This window comes from Chelonia mydas, chromosome 8 (genome assembly GCF_015237465.2).
Source record: "Chelonia mydas isolate rCheMyd1 chromosome 8, rCheMyd1.pri.v2, whole genome shotgun sequence".
Classification (NCBI taxonomy): domain Eukaryota; kingdom Metazoa; phylum Chordata; order Testudines; family Cheloniidae; genus Chelonia; species Chelonia mydas.
Genome location: NC_057854.1, coordinates 73,575,608 through 73,595,624, shown reverse-complemented (window position 1 = coordinate 73,595,624; position 20,017 = coordinate 73,575,608). Strand labels below are relative to the sequence as shown.

At 40.2% G+C, this 20,017-nt stretch overlaps 1 protein-coding gene across 7 annotated transcripts in view; it reads left to right on the top strand.

The window, feature by feature from the left end:
* The window catches only part of RPAP2 (RNA polymerase II associated protein 2), a 68,716-nt gene that overhangs the window by 42,770 nt on the left and 5,929 nt on the right, over positions 1–20,017 (top strand). The window contains exon 12 of one of the 7 annotated variants that reach the window (XM_043521371.1): positions 12,496–13,586. The exons of the other annotated variants lie outside the window; for them this stretch is intronic. Coding sequence (XP_043377306.1) covers positions 12,496–12,499 — 4 coding nt within the window. The 3' untranslated portion in view covers positions 12,500–13,586. Of the gene's footprint in view, positions 1–12,495; positions 13,587–20,017 lie in introns of those variants that run through there. 7 annotated transcript variants of the gene reach the window in all.

Genomic DNA, 20,017 nt, shown 5'->3' with positions numbered 1-20,017 from the left:
CAAAGTAACAATGTAAAAATGTCACTCTTACTCCACAGACCTGCTTCCTTTCTGTCAGTTCTGTATAGTCAGTTATGTCTATTTAGTTTAATAACTAAAATAAGCTTTTATTCCTGTTACCCCAACAGAGAAAACACACCTTAGAGCGAGTCAGCTGGATGCTATTTTGGCTAACAATTCTGTTGATAGTTGAGCCAAATTTCAGCTGGAAAGTCTTTCTTCATTACAGATAGAACACAAGCTGAATATTTTTCTAATCCCCAGATGAGTTTGCAGGACCACTAGTTAGAAAAATCTTCATTTTACTTGTAAAATGAGCCCATTTGATCTGAATCAGTGACACTCAAACTGAGGCTTGGGTGCTCAAGTGGCTCTTTAATGAGTCTTTGCAGCACATGATATTAAAACACACTGTGATTTAGTTACTAACCAGTCAGGAGGCTTTTACTATGTTATTAGCCGATTGTAGAATACTTGGTCACGTCATTTTGCTGTGAGAGTGGTTGGTAGATAGATAGTAAATGAAACAATGAATTCACGCTTCTGTGGCTCTTTTGATAATGTTGATCGCTAATTTGGCTCCTGAACCACTGAGGTCTGAATATCACTGATCTGGAGTTCATGAAAGTTATGGATGCACAATGCCATCTTTACAGAGTCATTTTTTGGGTCTCATTCCACTTTATAATTTAAAATGCAAAGAATCCAGCTTTCACCCAAGTTACACTAAGCAAGATAATACTTTCTTCCATTTTTCTCATGTTTTTGATTAATAAATCATGAATGTTCAGAAATGGTTTGAAGTAAATAGGCTAAAATTCAATAAGGACAAATGCAAAGTACTCCACTTAGGAAGGAACAATCAGTTGCACATCTACAAAATGGGGAACGACTGCCTAGGAAGGAGTACTGCGGAAAGGGAATTGGGGGGTCATAGTGGACCACAAGCTAAATATGAGTCAATAGTGTAGCACTGTTGCAGAAAAGCAAACATCCTTCTGGGATGTATTAGCAGCAGTGTTATAAGCAAGACACCAGAAGTAATTCTTCCACCCTACTCTGCGCTTATTAGTCCTCAGCTGGAGTATTGTGTCCAGTTCTGGGCACAGGAAAGATGTGGACAAATTGGAGAAAGTCCAGAGAAGAGCAACAAAAATGATTAAAGGTTGTGACAGGGCAAGGCCAGATGGCTATAGAAAAGTAGTGGGAGATAGATATATTAGCTCCAGGCTAAACAAATCCCTGGTACCAGGATAAGTGAAATGGCAGCTGCTCCAGGTGAATTAAGACACCTGGGGCCAATTAAGAACTTTCCAGAAGGTAGGGAGAATGCTAGGTTGATTGGGACACCTGAAGCCAATCAGGGGCTGGCTGAAACTAGTTAAAAGCCTCCCAGTTAGTCAAGTGGGTGTGCGTATCAGGAGCTGTGGGAGGAAGTTGCGCTGTTGGAGAGACTGAGTAGTACACACCATATCGGGCACAAGGAAGGAGGCCCTGAGGTAAGGGTGAAGTGGAGCTTGAGGAAGCGAGGGCTGCTGTGGGGGAAGTAGCCCAGGGAATTGTACATGTCATGTTTCTAAAAGGTCAGCTACCATAGCTGATACTATTAGGGTCCCTGGGCTGGAGCCCGGAGTAGAGGGTGGGCCTGGGTTCCCCCCCCCCCCTCCCACTTTGCCCTCTGATTAATCACTGAGACTGGGAGACAACAGAGACTGTGCAAGGAAGGATAACTTCTCCTCACCTCCGTTGCTGGCTTATGATGAAAATGGCTCAGTAGACTGTGACCCTTGTCTCCAGAGAGAGAAGGGTTACGTGGAGGGTCACAGTGAGCCTCTGAGGCTAGTGAAATCCTCCAGGAAACGTGGGACCCACGGAGGCAAGGACAGAACTTTGTCACAAGGTATAGAAAACGTGACCTATGAGGGAAGATTGAAAAAATTGGGTTTGTTTACTCTGAAAAAGAGAAGACTGAGAGGAGACATGATGATAGTTTTCAAGTACATAAAAGGTTGTTACAAGGAGGAGGGAGAAACATTGTTCTTCTTAACCCCTGAGGATAGGACAAGAAGCAATGAGCTTAAATTGCTGCAAGGGTGGTTTAGGTTGGACATCAGGAAAAATTTCTTAACCGTCAGGGTGGTTAAGCACTGCAGTAAATTGCCTTGGGAGGTTGTGGAATCTCCATCATTGAGGGTTTTTAAGAGCAGGTAAGACAAACACCTGTCAGGGATGGTCTAGATCAGTGGTTCTCAAACTTTTGTACTGGTGACCCCTTTTACACAGCAAGCCTCTGAGTGCGACCCTCCTTATGAATTAAAAACACTTCTTAATATATTTAACACCATTATAAATGCTGGATGCAAAGCGGGGTTTGGGGTGGAGGCTGACAGCTCGTAACCCCCCATGTAATAACCTCGTGACCCCCTGAGGGGTCCTGACCCCTAGTTTGAGAACCCCATGTCTAGATAATACCTAGTCCTGCCATGAGTGCAGAGGACTGGACTAGATGACATCTCGAGTCATCCCCTTCCAGTCCTATCATTCTATGAATGTTAAATGCAAATTAAGTTTTCTGCTAAACAGCAAGTTTTAGCACTTATTTTCTAAGCATACTCAATTCTGCTTATTCAGCTTATTAGTATAAACCTAGTATTTACTGCATGATACTGTACTTCCTCCTAGCACCATTCAGAAGTTACTAGGGAAATGTATGTGGTACAGTAATTTTGTAATTGCCTAGTGCAGTCACTACCTGCACACCTTGCTGAGTGTGAGAAAGTTCACCATTACTTTAAAACTAAATTATAGTCTTTAGCCTCTTCACTAATAGAGAGCACCAACATATAATGCTTCCCAGAGTCCCTTGTTGCATAGGATGAGCATTGGTCTTGCATACTTGCCACATCTACTGCCCAATGTAGGAGGAGACTGGGGTCATGGCCCCCTTTCAGGTGTCTTCCACCTGTGAGGTTATGTGGGAAGAGTCCGTGTGTTTGTGTTTATATATGTATGGTAGTGTAAGAAGTGCCATCAGCCTTAGTTTTGAGGGGTGTGGGCATTGTGCGCAAAGAAGTGGAGTGTTTTCTACTCCTTTGTCCTGTGAGTGGCCTTTACTTTGCCCTCCTCCATGCCTACCCTAAAAAACCCAAAATACCAATAAGATAAGAATTCTAGATGGGAGGAAAATACACAAGTCAATAGAAATACTGGGATTTTTTCCACTGATAAACACCTGTTTTGGACCTTCTGGAGGGAGTAACCTCATGGAACCTTACATTTTATTTAGTTCATTCCCTGCTTCCCCCCACACGCACCCTTTTATTTTGAATCCACAAGCCACAAATATAGCCAGGAAGCTATAGTGCTTCCCCTACCACCTCATTTCTGCCCTTTGTATGAATAAGATGCAGCTCTGATTTTCACACAAACTCCAGCCCTGGCCCTCTCCTACAGACAGCACACACATTATGGAAGGTACTTTTGTCATGTTGACTTTTGTCCATTGGAGAAAGAGTTGTGTCAACACACTTCACATCACTTTGAATCTCATGCCACAGTTGGACCCTGGACACACAGGTGAAAAACCATCCAGCCTTACTTATAAAATACATAGGCATTAATAGTTCAGAAACTTTAACTTTTAATTATTGAAAATATATTTGATTCATTTGAGTGTTTACTTTTTAGTTTTACTTTCCTTCTCCTTGCACCACACACACATTAGTATGCATAATAAATAAATCAAGAATAAATCAAAAAGTTTGCTTCCACAAGACTCAAAAAGTCTTTGCTGCCTTTGTAAAGAAAGAAGTAAGTTGACTGTAGTCTGCGTGATTCTGAAGAAAAGCAAAATGATGATGATGTTGCGTGTAGTACAGTATATTTAGTAGCTCAGTGGAGTTGTTAGCAACAGGATTTAGACATAAAGTCTTGGCATTGAAATTACTTTGGGTTCACCCACTGAGCAAACCTAATTGTAATATGTATCATCACAGAGTGAATTACAAAGTACTAGCTTTATTTGTGATGGAAACATCCCTTTGAAAATGTACCTGCTTCCTTATTAATAGGTAATCTTTATACATTAAATGCAAACATTTTTATCATGAAACATAAGCCATCTGTTAGACAAATACACTTGTATCTTTTTCTTTTATCACAATCTTTTACATTCAAAGCTTTAATTTTATCTCAGTAAACTTTCTAAAGAATGGTCCGAATTCATTGGTGACATACCCTGTGCAGTTCCACTGATTTGAGTGAGATTTCACAGGGTGTAAATCCGTGTTGAATTGTCCCATTGTTTCTGAAGAAGGCTGAAAGCTATGCTTGAGAGAATTCGGAAGGGTTGCTGAAAGCCTGGTCTGCACAGACACATTATACCTGTATAACTATTTCAGTTAGGGGTGTGATTTTTTTTTTTTCTTAAACCAAGATAGTTGTATTGGTACAACCCTTAGAGGATTCAGTTAAACCTCGATAGCTGGAATAAGCTGCGCTGGTATAGCTGTGTTGACGCTAGTGGGGTTGTATACTGGTATAGTTAAAGCAGTACGACTTTTGAGTGTAAAGAAGGCCTAAGATACCAGATAACTTTGGAAGACCTGCACTACTAGGCCAGTCCTTATGGTTCTCAATTGTTACTGGTGGAGCTAAAACTCAGTATGATCTCAGGTACTTACTCCTGAGGGCATTCTGCGCCAAAAAATTAAAAATTCTGCACACACATCTTAAAATTCTGCAAATTTTATTTGTCAATAAATAAATGCAGAGGCTCCAGCATAGCAGTGGGGAGCACAGGCCACTGGCTGCATGAAGATGGATGATAATTCTGCAGCTCCCCCACTCCTGGGACACAAACTCATTGGCGAGACTGCAGCCTCAAGTCCTGGGCCTGCCCCAGAAACACCCTGGGGCTCTGCCCCTCTACACCAGGCACCCCAGGTGGGGGTAGGCTGGTTCAACCAGGCAGGATTCAAGTGTGGAGGGACTCAGTGTGGGGGGATCCAGGTGTGGGGTGAGAGGATTCTGTGTGGGACAATCTGGGTGCAGGCAGCTCAATGGGGGGTCTAGTGTGGTGGGAGCTGGATGCACAGGGGCTCATCCAGGTGCAGGGGCAGTGGGACTCTGCAGGGGCTTCCAGGTGAAGGTGGTTTGACCTCAGCAGTGTCGGTGTCGGGGGGTTCGGCAGGGGAGCCTGGGTGCTGGGAAAGTGAGGCTTGGTGGGGTGAGGGTCTGGGTGCAGCTAGTTGGGGATCAGTGGCATGGGGGTCTGGACGTGGGGACTCACGGTGGTGCGGGGGGGATGGGGCTATTCAGGGTGGGAGTTTAAGTGCTGGGAGCTCAGTGGAGGGTGGTCGGTGGAGGGGTTAGGGTGGGGGTCCGGAGGCAGGAAGTCTGTGTGAAGGAGGCTCCAGATGCAGGGGTTGAGGTACAGGTATGGAGGACTAGGGGGTTCTGGGTGTACGGGGTGAGGCTTGGCCGGGGTGTCTGGGTATGGGAGGTCCAGATGCACAGGGGTTGGGTGGATGGGGGAGCAGCTCCCCATACAGTGACCTCTCCCCCGGCAGATGAGGAGTGACAGGGGCAGGAAGCAGGGGAGGGTGCTGGGCTTCCTGCAGCTGGGGGAGGTTGTGGAGCTGGGTTTAAGACAGCCCCAGGCACTCCTTGCAGTGGAGAGGAAGTCCTGTCCTCTCCAGCCCAGCTGGGACTAGCACTGATCCCAGCTCAGGGTAGAAGCCTCTGGCTGGGGTGTACCAAGCCCTGCAGTGATTTACCTCTCTGCCGGCTGCCTGAAATGATGTACCTGCACAGCTAGGGAGTGGTGCATGACTGCTCCTGCAACTTCCCTTTGCTTCCCTGTCAGAAAGTCATTTTTTCTGCAGGAAAGCAAAGAAATCTGCAGGGGACATGAATTCTGTGCGTGCACAGTGGTGTAGAAAGCCCCAGCTTAGTACCTACTTCTGGGGGAAATCTAAAAGGCTGACACTTAATCCTTGGGATTTTGGTTTGCTCTCTGTCTTAACATCAATTGAGAATCGCAGATCTGATATAGCAAATAGTGTCCCCTACACTGGTGTGGCAACACTAACAGGAGAAAGAATCCATTTGTCTCTGAATACAAAGAGCTGCAAAATGCCATATTTAAAAAAATTAAAAAAAAATTATGGCCTTGAAAAAAATTTAGCTTAAGATTCATCCAGCAGATATGGTGCCTGGAGATGGTATAAGCTAAACACACTTAATGGTTAATGAGTGTGCGAAGATGGATAATTGTCAGTCTTCACTGTCCAAAGGTAAACTATAGAAATAATTAGATGTCTGAAAAGACTTTCAGTGGAGAGGAGAAAGAAGATTAGTACTGCTTAATTTTTACAGAGGCATATAAAATAGTGAATGCCATAGAGAAGGTGAATTGGGTGCTCCTATTTATTTTCTGGTAATACAGGAACAAGGAAACATCAGATGAAATTTAAAATCAACCTTTAAAACTGATAAAAGGAAATATTATTTTTGGCACTATCTCAAAATTAGCTATGGAAGTTGCTGCTTCAAGGTATCAGAGGCTAAGAAATTAGTAGATTTAGAAAAAGGATGAGATATGTACATTGATAAAAACATCCACTGTTACATCAGGTAGAATACAAACCCTCAGGTTTCAAGACATAAGTCAGCCACTGATTTCCTGGAGTCAGGAACAGACTTCACCTACTGGTAAGTTATTCCAGAATTGTCTGTTGTGAGGGTTTTGCTATCTTCACCTCATTCATCTGATACAGTCTACTTTTTGAGATATGTTAATAGTTTAGATGAACCACTGATCTGATCCAGTACAGTGGTATGTTCCTAGTGAAGAATGTTAAATTAATGGGAAAGCAAATCAGGTAACATGGTGTGTGGTGCATTTTGAAATGTGCTTATCATTTGTATTCATGAAAACAAGCAGAAAACATTGCCTCTTTGGGGAAGAAAAGGGATACATGTCATTGTCAAGAAGATGTGTACAAACTGTGTCTCTGGGCAACTGGGATAAGGCTAAAACATTAGAAATGTAGAAGATCCACTCTAGTGTGTTGGGAATCCAGAAGAGTGGGTGGCTTTTATTGACAGAAGGAATGCAATTAGAGCAAGCAAATTGAGGATGAGAGGGAAGCTCTCATATTAGTAGAAGGATCCAGAATTTACTGCAAAATTAAAGCTGACTTTTAATGGATAGAGAAAAGTTTATCTTTTTGTATTTTCAAGCCGTATATTGTAGTTGATTACAGAATTATCTTGATGAAGGCAATTAAAATTAGTGTATGGTATATTTTGTTTAGCTGAAACTAACACCATCCCCAAGTATTTGCATACGTTTGTTTTGTTTAAATATTGGGCTGTTGCTGTTTCTGTAACCAGTTGTTTTATGTAGTATGTTGTTTTACAATAACTAAGTACCCCTAACATTTCACATTAATTTTCTGTAAAAACAGAAGGAAAAATCTTATTTAATAATATAGGGGGAAAGAATTGGAGACATTTGCCTTAGCAGGACAGGGAGAAGACATAATGAACCAATACTTTCACACTTAACCAATATGTGGACAATTATATCCTGAACCTGCAAAGCACTTCAGAATGTATGTCACTTTGGTTTCCATCGAACTACTCGTGAGCAATGGGGCTACAGTCTGAGCAGACTTATGCATGTGCTTAAGTGCTTGGAGGTCTAGGGCCTGTATTTTGCATTTAATAAATGCATTTAGTATGCATACTCTCTGCGGTCCTTCCCAAAAACAAACAAAAGGTATAAATATCTTAAGATTGTCTGGTGATGCCAGAGACATATGTAAGTCACTCACAGCAAAACTGGGTGTTTCTGGGAAGTAGTTTATGAGGGACTGTTTTTAGAGGGACAGGCGTAAGTTAAATACAACCAAATGCCAGCCTTCATAATTTTTCGTATTCTGTCACAAGTCTGGTCTCTAACAATACCTACTTTTATGTAGCTTTACAAACAAGAGTTAGTAGCATCTCCTCATTTTGTAGATGGAGAAATTGAGGCATAGAGCAGTGAAGTCACTTGCCTGAGGTCACAGAGTCGGTCAACAGCAGAGCTGGGACTATAACTTTTAAACAGAAATAGTACTACTTTTAGGCCAAAATGTGTGTGCCTACTATGAGTTGGGTTAGGGAAAATAGTTCATAAAAAGCCAGTGGCTGCCCAGACGACTGTCTGCACTAATGCTCTCATTGTTGCTACCACCATTGGAGCTGTGACAACATTAGCAATGCAGGGGAATTTTTTTGAAAGAAAATACCCTTTGAGAAGCCCAGGACTGGAATAGCAGAGGTTTTGCAAACAGTGAAGTTTAATCAGAAAAATATTGATGTGCTTATCTTTCACATCCTTCTTTTAAGTTTGGACATATTTAGTAGCAGCAAGTCTATTCCTGGCTTGTCTCTTTACTCAGCTGCATTATTCCAAGTGTTTGGTTTGTATATTGGACTGAAAAGTAGATAATCAGATTATTGTGTTAGAAAGTTCTAAAACTAAACTATGATCAATTTTATGGTAAATAGTTTCCATAGTAACTGAGTACAGGTGGGTACGTTTATAAAGTATTGATGAGTTATTTACCAAGGTGGATTGGACTGTAGTTTTTCCACCTGCAATACACTGTATATCTGAATCAATCTTTACTAGAATTTTTCCATAGCTTTCACAGAGAGTACTGACAAGCCGTAGCAAGGAGAGACTTTCACTATTCACTACTAAATTCATTGATTTTTGATAGCTGTTTATGAAAGAGGTTTTTCATTTTATTTATAAAATATACTTGGATTTATGTGCAAACCATGGATATATCTAAGTATCGAGAAGATCTGTTGCCCATTGAAGTAGAATGTGTGTTTTGTTTTACAGAGAATTGTAATTTTACAGAATATTTACAAGGTCCATGCTCTGAAAAGCTTCCATTCTAAGGCCCTAGTCTTACCAAGACTTACTCATGTGCTTAACTGTACGTATCTGAGTAGACACAGTGACTATGGGACAAACTCACATGTGTAAAAAAGAAAAGGAGTACTTGTGGCACCTTAGAGACCAACAAATTTATTTGAGCATAAGCGTTCATAATTTCGGATGCATTCACGAAAGCTTATGCTCAAATAAATGGAATGCATCTGATGAAGTGAGCTGTAGCTCACGAAAGCTTATGCTCAAAGAAATTTGTTAGTCTCTAAGGTGCCACAGGTACTCCTTTTCTTTTTGCGGATACAGACTAACACGGCTGCTACTCTGAAACCTGTCACATGTGTAAGTGTTTGCAGGATCAGGTTCTAACTCCACCCAACATAAGTTGAGAAATATGAAAAAACAGGAAGGTATGATCAGTGAGGGGATCAGTGTAAGAAAGATTCATAAAAATAGGACTTAAGGAGGAGTTGAGTGGGAGGACATTTGATTCATAAGGAGCTGATCTGAGAATGGGAGGTGGAATAAAAGGAGGGCCAAAGTCAAGGGAGGAGAAAAAAGCAGTGGAGTATAAGAAGTGAGAAGTATCTTTGATCTGCTGGTCTGGTTAGCAGAGGGGACTGATTTCAAATAAATGGAATCCTTTAAACTAGGTCTGACTTTGTGATACATATCGGGGGGGGCTACATTTCTGGGAAGCAATTTTATTTATAGCAAACAAATTGATACTTGAAAAGGAGTACTAGTGGCACCTTAGAGACTAACTTGGTTATGGGCTGGTGTAATTGTGCCCCCAGTCATATGTACATTCCCAGCAAAACACCTTATACACAAAAAGAAAAGGAGTACTTGTGGCACCTTAGAGACTAACCAATTTATTTGAGCATAAGCTTTCGTGAGCTACAGCTCACTTCATCGGATGCTGTAGCTCACGAAAGCTTATGCTCAAATAAATTGGTTAGTCTCTAAGGTGCCACAAGTACTCCTTTTCTTTTTGCGAATACAGACTAACACGGCTGTTACTCTGAAACCTTATACACAGTACACCCAATTGTCCACCCCTTGCATAGGCCATTGATCCTGCTCCTCCATAGTCACAGGAGAGGGGCACATCCAAACATCTTTTGTTGATTTACACTATTTTACACACCCCTCCATTGATTCCTTATTTCTTCTGGGATTTAACTAATAAATTACTTAATTATAAACCAGCCAAGTGAAAACCTTTTGGAACAGCTCCCAAAATAAATGTTATGGCTTTAAATGCCATGAAATATTACAAACGTTGAGAGGTATATAATATTCATATTTACACCACTAATTACAACAAATGGGTTATCTAGGTGTTGTATCCTAATTTAGTTCTGATTAATATAGGACTATATTATGTTTCTAATACAAAACAATGGACCATATCCTCTGGTCTACCTGAGCTGTGCTTGGCATAGGACCTGGGAGAAGAAAGTAAAGATGGCTTTGAGCCATCTTGATGCTTCCCTCAGCTTAGCGCCTGGCTGGAGACTGGTCTGGTCTACAGTGTGAGTTAGAGCAACGTAATGGCTGCTCCGTCTTGCACCTGGCTGTCCAAGAAGTTATTCTCAGTGTTGCCAATTCTTGAGACTTTCATGATAATATTTGGTGTCTTAAAGGTACAGCTTCTGGAGTCATGTGATTTGGTGAGAATTGTAACTTTAAATAAAAAAAATAGTTTCTAGCCCTCATGGGTTGCAGCGAAAAGTTTGAAAACATGAGCCCTAAAGGCTCAAAAACCAGCAGGCAAATAATAGAACCCCAAAATTATTTTTAAACCTAATATTTAATCCAGTCTCATGACTTTTTTAACGTGTTGGGGTTGGCAATACTGCAGTTAGACCTGGGGATCACAGAGCATAGGCCTTCTAATTCCCCCAGTGCCCTGGGCCAGGCCATGGTGAAACAAGAACATTCCCAGCTACCTGGTTAAGCTAGCTTCCCGGCTGCTGTGCATCACTGGATCAGCATGAAGCAGCCAAGTAGTATGGGAGGATTTGACCTGTTGTCCGTTATCTGCTGAATATTCTGAAATCTGCATTTTTTTTCTAGAACAATTACTGTGGGAACTGAATTGGTTATACATATATAGCAAGGAGAATATTCAGAGGGAATGTTATACACAAGACTAGAGATTCAGACCCTGTCTCTGGACTAAAGACAAATTAATGTTAGTATAGTAGATAACCCTCTGATAATACACAGGAAGCCGAGGTGTTATATAGTAGCATATGTCATTTTTACAGTTACTTCTCAGAGGAGAATTGCATTTTAACATATCACTCTACAGTATGGCAGAGTTGTATATGCTGTGGAAACAAGCATATGCTTGTTCATTTAATATTTCAAACAAGTTTCACATCAGTTCATTTAATTTTATTTATGCTGATACACACACTGCAAATTCTGTCTTCCTTTACACCGATGGTGCACAATATGAATGAGAATGCATGGTTGTAATTGAGGCTGAAATTTGACTCACTATATTTTTGTCTTTGGGAATTGCAGTGCAGTTCTAAAACAAGTCTTTCATGTGTTTTTACATTTGATATTTCACTTTGTTTGCAAAAGCCTTATTGAATAAATAATGCAAGAAAAGTGATAAATAGTATCACATTTTGCATATTAATATAAAAATCTCCAACTTCTTTTTGTGACCTTTATTAACTTTCCTTCAGTGACTACTAGTTGCCATTCTCAGGAAGTTAATGGTATAGGGAAGTTCTAGGTTTTTTTTCTCCCTCCCTGATCTGCACTCTTTTTGTGATGAATAATATTCCATTGATACAACATCATCTGGCTGGCTGTTATCTGTAACAGCTGGCAGCTGACAAAGTGGAGCTTTGCAGAAAGAAAAGACAGGTGTAGTCAGTACATCCTGCTATTCATGCTTACTGCTCCGTTCTTTATTAGTAAAAAACGTTAATCTTACTATCAGTATCTACCAATTTTTTTTAAATCAGCTATAGGTAACTATAGACCCATGTTGTCCTAACACATAGTCATATATAATACAGCTAAAAGAATTATGGAAAAGCATTTTCACAGGTATTCACTTCAGCCTCCCAAACAATCTTGTGGGGAAAGTAATGTCGCTATTTTGCATATGGGGAAATGAAGCACTGACTGGTAACTCAGAAAGTCTGTTGCACAGCTAAGAATAGAACTCCAATTCTGTACGCTAACCCCAGGACCATTCTTCTATACAACCATCTCTTTTGTACTAAACCAGTTTTAAAGGCATCTCATAAATAGTGTAGTGTATCAGGAGGCTTTCTTGTAAGCCATTGATAAATTAGTTAAAAATCACTGGTTGGAATACAGATTACTGACTGAACAAGGCCGATAAAGTCAATTGCTTTTTCAGTTTATATTAAACTCTTCTATTACTGAGAGTATCAAGTGTATTGTTGAGCAGACCAGATTATATATACTGATTATTGCATTAAATTGTCTGTGGTTTTCCTTTTACCTTTAACTAAAGTCTTTTCCGTTTATCTGCACTATAGGTGAAAATCTGGCCCCCTTGAATTCAGCGGCAAAGGATTTTACCCTGTCTGTTGATGTGTGGGCACTTAAGAAATAAAAAGTGACAATAAAGGGGTTTTTATTTTTAAGGAAGAATATATATAAGCAAAACATTTACTTGAGCAAGTCAGCGATTTCTGGGGGCTGCAGGTGAAGAAACTGACAGTAGTGGGAGCAGTGAACAAAGATAAGATGTTAATGAATCCCACCTCCTGCAATTGTTAGCATTCAGGCCATTGGTTTTGAATCAGTTTTATAGCCTTAATTTAAGTGTAGTGGACAAAAAAATTAAAAATACGAATAAGTAAGCTTCTGTTGCCATCAAAGGGTTAAAATAATATGTAAGGCAACTATATTGGATTCTGTAAACAGGTCAGTAAACATAAAACGTTGGGTAATTTGTTCTTTTCATTCACCCAAGTAAATGCTAGTGTCTCTTTTCCCTATTATAAAAATTAATTTTTGGGATTAAAGAAAAGAGCTTTGAAATACTCCCTTTCCCCCTGTCATAATCTAACCTAATAGGATAAAGGCTTTAATTATGGGACATTTTAAGTCCATAGTTGCAAATAACATTAGTTCTCATCAAATTATTTAACTAGTAGCATTTTATAACATCAAAAATTTAATTCTGGAGGTCTCTTTAAACACTTCTGCATGTTGATGTTTGTAAGTTAGATGTTTTCAATTCAAGATCATCCATCAAATATTAATGTGTTCTAATGGAAAATCTTCACTCTAGAGGCAACCTCTTGCTTTTAACAAGGTTTTTTAGTATGTTTTGTTGAGCTTGCTTTATAAACTTGAATTTAAGTTATAAGCATAGAATATTTTAAATCTTACCCATGAGCATAACAGCTAAATATAAGATGGGGGTACAAGTAGTAATAATCATTTAATACTTACGAGCATGTGTAGTTGTCTGTAACACAGAATGATTGTGTAATTATTTAAATATCACACATTAGATTATACTTCCTACCTGTCAACCTTTATCATTAGAGTGAATTGTATCTAACCTTACTCCATGCCTGTGCCTACCAGCTTTCAGTACCATGTTAAAATAAACTATCTATTAAAGAAAAAATCTATTTTGTGAACTTCTGGGATATATGGTAGAATTGTCCCAGTGGGCAGCTGAGCAGCCTGATTGAGAACATCTGATATAAGAGAAGCAGCCAATATTTAAACTAACCCGAAAGACTTGAAATATTGTATTGAATAAAAATTCAAGAACAAGCTATTCACTCTATAATTCATGTTTACTCAGTTTTAAATTCTTTTAATCTGTATTCAGCAACATCTGCCCTTAGGCCAGAACGCATAATTTCAAACTGGCAGAACACCACTCAGCAACATGGCAATTGCTGAATGAGTCTCCATTAAGCAGCAATTTTTTGTTGTTAATACTGTTGCAAGTTAAGCTTCAGTCCATGCCATTCCTTGGGAGATGTCCTAACAAAGTATTTGTCTCAAGCACACACTGATCAAGTGGAGTATAATCTACTGTACGTTATTGCCTGAAGTTAAGCAAGGTAACAACTTAATTAGTTTTGTCCCATCTGAATATGTTTTGTGAGGAGAATTCAGATGACCAATGCTGCTTCGATTTTTATTTAACTCCCTCAGTTATGTCATGGTGCATGTGGTTCAATCTCCTTCAAATAGGGAGTTGTGCAATATATAAAAATTGTGAATATTGTGTGTGTGTGTGTGTGTGTGTGTGTGTGTGTTGAGAAGGTCTGACCCTAGTAAACTGAAGTTCTGACAGTAAGGATCTGATGGCATTTGCTATACTCCTGTTGTAGTACAGGCTGATGCTATTTGGGCTACCATGTACTGTTCTCCCTGAACACAATGAACTTCATTGCTGACCTGTGACACTCAGTGGGTTGGTTGATTTGAGTCCCATATTTCTCCTAAGTAGAAACTGACGCATTGTGCTGATTTGTGGACAAACTACTGATATGAAGAAGACCCTAAAATTTATTTTGGATTTTGACATCAGTAAAGTTTAATCTAAGATTTTATTTATACAGGCTTGGTACACTAAAAGATTAATCTAGTCAAGTTCTGAATAATAATAGTTTTATTGCATTAATAGATTTATCAAAGCCTTAAAGTAAGAGTACTGCTTTACCGCCTATTAGTTTGAAATAAATAATTATTAAAAGTGCAAAAAAGTCCTTGTGTGGCAAAGGAATATAACTCTTTACAGTTGTACCTATTCATTCATTGAATAGGGTGTTACATATTTATATATGATGGTTTTTAAACTCCATATGATGCAAACTAGTTTCTTAGGTTGTGTTGCCACTGAACATGATTTGAAACTTAAAATAAGGTAATCCATTATCTGAATGTGTTGTGTTTAAATAGGGTGAGATTCTCTGCTGAACCTCTAAAGTCCTTGCAGTGCAGGAGATAGGGGGGCTAAATAGGCTTTAAATCACCTTTTGTACCCTCCAAATCCAGGGTTGTATTGGGGGTTGGAGTGGCCTCCAATGTAACTTAGACAACCTTGGGGACATGGCTAACTTACAGCAGCCTACTGGGGCTGCCCGGTGGGCTGTATTGCTACCCAGAATCTCTGCAATGCTGAGTACTGTGGCCCCATCTGTAATCCTGTCCCCCACATGCCTCTTATGCTAGGGCTTGCAATGGGTTCCTCAGGAGGCAGGCCTATGATTACCTACCTCAGGGGAATCCTCCCCCAGCTAGATACAGGGCTTTTAGATCCCCTTTATGCAGTTCCAGCCCTTTTATATGATGTAAAACAATTGGAGTGGGGGTGAAGATCTCGCCCATAAATGTTTACAGAAAGGTGGAGGGAAAAGAGAAGATTTGTTTAATGTTAGCCAATATTGATCCAAAGCTTGTCAAAAATCGTCAGAAAGAGTAGAAATAGTCTGCTTTTTTGATGTGCTGTAATTTTTTTAAAAGATGCCACTTTTCACAAGAAATTGCTGTCCTGGATTCATACCATATTTTCTAAATTTCATCCTAATTCAGTTTTGAAGTTGCCAAGATATCATTCTCTTCCAAACTGGAGTTTCAAATGGAAATGCAGTATAATTAATTAATTACTTAATTACTTTTCTTTGATCAGTAGCACATGCAGTAGTGAGTGTCACTGACTTGTGAAGTAAATAGCTACTCACGTACATAAAGCAATCTAAATATTTTACAAGTGTTCAAATATTCAGGCATTCAGCTACATACAGTACTGAAAAGAGCAAGAAAGCCACCACAGCTCATAGGTGGCTTTAGGCACCTAACCTAACCCTGCTTTGATTTTATATCTATTCTACAAATGTACTTTTGTAGACAAAGATGGTCTCCGCTCAGGAGGGCTAAACCAGCCAATCGGGGAAGAAGTAGAGATGCGTGTGTCAGGGAAGCATAAAGGAGAGAAGGGCTGATGGACAGAACATTTAATTCTTCATGGCTCTCACAACAAGGAAGGTCACAAAATTATAAATTTAAATAAGCTGTCTTGCCATTACCCCAACAGTAACTTATAGAGGAGCAGTGCAGCCTCATCCTTTTCTGACTAGCCAATTTATGTGTCAAACACAGTAATACCCTTGGCCACTCCTATTTCAAGGTTGAGAGTGGGAATGGATATGGACTTTTGTGTTTTGTTGGGGTGGGGGTTGTTCTTTTTTTAAAGAACTAACAACTGTGACTGTTTCATAACTCCCTGAGGAAGTGGAGGAGCTTCATAAGGTAGATGGGAAGAGGACATAACTTAATATGGCTTGTGATTTTATTAATTTTTAATGATGTCCCCAATGAGTTTTGTGAGGGAGGAATCTAGAAGACCTCATCTGGTTTCCCTGCCCCCAGCCAACCTTCTGAGACTCCAGAGCTTCCCCCAGTCCTACACAGACGCCCATCCATATGTGGGCTCAGAGGGGTGCATGGAGCCTCAAAGGAAGAGGCAGTTTCTAAATATTAAACAAGGCAAATTATCTTTATTATAATACCTATTAGAGCAGTGGTTCTCAACTCTGGTCCACCGCTTGTTCAGGAAAAGCCCCTGGTGTGCCGGGCCGGTTTGTTTACCTGCCACGTCCACAGGTTCGGCCGATCGTGGCTCCCACCGACTGCATTTTGCCACTCCAGGACAATGGGGGCTGCAGGAAGCGGCGCAGGCCATGGGGCTACAGGAAGGGCGGCCAGCACATCCCTCAGCCCGCGCTGCTTCTTGCAGCCAGGGGCTTTCCCTGAATAAGCGGTAGACCAGAGTTGGGAACCACTGAGTTAGAGAGACAGAGCCTTGGGGTAAAGGTCTGTTCTCTTTTCACCTGTGCTCTTAGGGATGCTTCCAACAGCCATCATGATGTCAATTTTCATACAGAAACATGCAGTTTAACTAGGCAACTTTCAGGCATGTTCCCTGTGCTGGAGCATAACTGTCGACAAGGAAATTATTTATGTAAGATCTTGAGCTGAGAACATACAATTAACAGTAAGCAGCACACAGTGGGGCTTTTATTCAGAAAAGGTTGTTGAATTCTTTATATGATATTGTGGTTGACAAGCAGAGATAAATGCCGCTCTGTGTGTGTGCGTGTTCTGCACAATCAAATTTCATTAAACTTTTAGCATTGTTTCTCCTAAATCATAGTGCTTGACAGTGTGAAATGACCATATGCTGCAGTACTGCTACAGACTGAATTCTTGAGTTTTAAGTGTTAACTACACTTAGTTGGAGTAGCTGATTATTTCTTCTGATCTCTCACATGTCTTATTTCATTTTGAGCATTTAAAGCTTATGTGTAGTTTTATTTAGAGTTAACCAAAATGATACATTTGACAGGTGACAACGCAAAAAATATTTCTGAGATTATAGGACTATAAGATTTTATCTGACATATTCCATTTTGTGATCTTCAAACTGTGTTCTGAAAGAAATGTAAACATTTTAATCAGTCATAAAATTAACAAGACCTGCAGACCTTCCATTAAGTTTGAATAAATGATCTGAGGTCCTTTCTTTAAAACATGGATGATTCATTACATAAGCAGATATCTTTATTTGGAGCTTGTAAATGCATTGGCCACTTACCTAGCCTTTGGAGAGGGGAGAGAGATGCCTTAAAAGACCTCATTAGCAAAGAGGGGAACTAAAAGTGAGAAATAGCGGCCAGGAGGGAAGAGAATAGAGAGGAAGAAAAGAGGATATTTTAAATGTCATGGATATCTTCATTTCTCTTCTCCCCCTAGCCTGGAATACAGGGAGATCTCTGCACTTACCAAAGGGTGAGGGGGATGGAGGGGATCCTCAGCAGGTCTAAGGATGGCACCTAGGTTGGAAGTCCATTGTCACCTTTCTCTAGCTTACAGCAATCAGTAATGTAGATTTCCCTATAGCAGAACTCTGCAGTCGTTGAGCACACATTCGGTCCTGGCTGCAAGGTGTGGAGATTGTGCTACCTTTCAAGTGTTGCTAACTCTCCCAATTATTATCAGTGGTGTCATGATATTTGGTGGTGGTTGTAAAGACCCCACTCTTGAAATCAAATTGTGATTATTTTTTTTTTAAGACTCTCAGTTTACATTTTTTAAAAGTTTCTAGCCCTCATAGCTGTGGAGAACAGCTTGAAAATATGAACTCTAAATGCTCATAGCCAGAAAGCAAATAAGTAGAACTCTAAACTTATTACTACTTAGAATCTCATTTTTAAGCCAGCATCATGATATTTCGTCATGACTGGTGATTTTTGAACGCTGGACTTGGAAAAACTGTTTTTATCCTTTCCTGTTCCCTAATAACACCAATCTAGGAGGAGATGTGCTCCCACTAGTTCCTCCTGTCTGGGTGATAAAGTTTCTCGCATTACTCGTTTCCGTTTCAAACATGGTGAACAATATGAAGAGTGAAATGATCATCTTTTAGATCCACAGGCTTAATCATGGAGCATGTTGATGAAGCTTTTGGAGCCACTTCCTGTAGAAAGCTTGGCTGCCTACATTTTTACTTGTTGTAAAAGCAGACCATTACATTCTGTAGCAATAGGACTTAAGATCTGACTTCTTTTCCTGCTTCTGCCACAGACTTTTTGGGTAAATTAATGTAATCCTGAATTTTTAGCAGTAACGTAATTTTGGATGCCCAATTTAAGATACCTTAACAGAGCCTGACTTTCAGAGGGCACAAGCTGTTCAGAACTTTCTGAAAATCGGGCCCTTTTAAAGATGTCTCAAGTTGGACGAAATCACTGGTCACTTTTGGAAATATTGGCCTTAGTCTCTGGGCCTTAGTTTCCATCTCTGTAAAATGAGGATAGTATTGACGCTCTCCCAGGAGGGAGAGTGTTTGAGGGCTTAATTCAGTAATGTTTATAAAAGGTTTTACTCCCAATCCTTGTATGGGAGATGTTCTAAAGTAATCCTGTAACCACATGAAGACGCTATTCAAGACCTACACTTTTCTCTGCATATATGTCTTGACCCAGACAGTGACACAGGTACCTCTGTGAGCGAACTAGGGGTATGTCTGCACTGCAATTAAAAACCCATGGCTGGCCCATACCACCTGACTCGGGTTCACACGATTCAGGCTGTGGGGCTGTTTAATTGCAGTGTAGACTTCCGGGCTCGGGCTGCAGCCCAAGCTCTGGGACCTTGCCACCTCGCAGGGTCTTAGAGCTCAGGCGGCAGCCCAAGCTCAAAAGACTACACTGCAATCAAACAGCCCTGCAGCCCATGTTCTGTGAGCCTGAATCAGCTGGCACGGACTAGCCGCAGGTGTCTAATTGCAGTGTAGACATGCCATTGGCGTACTAGAAGATATTAGTTAACGAAATTTACTCCAAAAATATTTCTGTACGGGCTTCCCTTGTACAAAGATAGCCATCCTCCTAAATGTACTTGTTAAAGCTTGCTGTAAGAAAACTATTAAATAGAAAGCTTGTTTTAAAGTAGGGGAGCTGAAATTATGGAAACGTATTTCATGTTAACCAGATGTCATTTAATAACTTGGTAATAATGTGGAGGTGTTACTTGTCTTAACAAGAAATTCACTTATTCTTTCACATGTAGCATATGTGGAGTAGCCAGCTTAACAGGGTTTTATCATAAGATGTACTTTGACATTTTCAGCCTTTTTTTTTTAACTTTACAAAGACCTGTTTACCATATGGTATAAGTGGGTGTGTAGGAAACTGCACTGCTTCACTAAATCTGGTCTATACGACACTGCTTTTCCATAAAATGAGCATGAGAGTTCACTTATATCTACATACAGTACTAAGGCTGACCCTTTCACATGAACTGCTGACAAGCACAGGTGTGTACAGCTGGGCATCTAAATTCACATTTAAGCATCTAAACAAAAATGCCATGATTTCAAAGGTGCTGAGTGTCTGCAGCTCCCAGTGACTTCAGTGGGAAGCTACTAGTTCAGCACCTCTGAAAATCACACCACTTTTAGATGCCCAACTTCAGGCACAGTCTAAACAATTTTGGCCCCTTTAAAAAAAAATTGTATAGTAT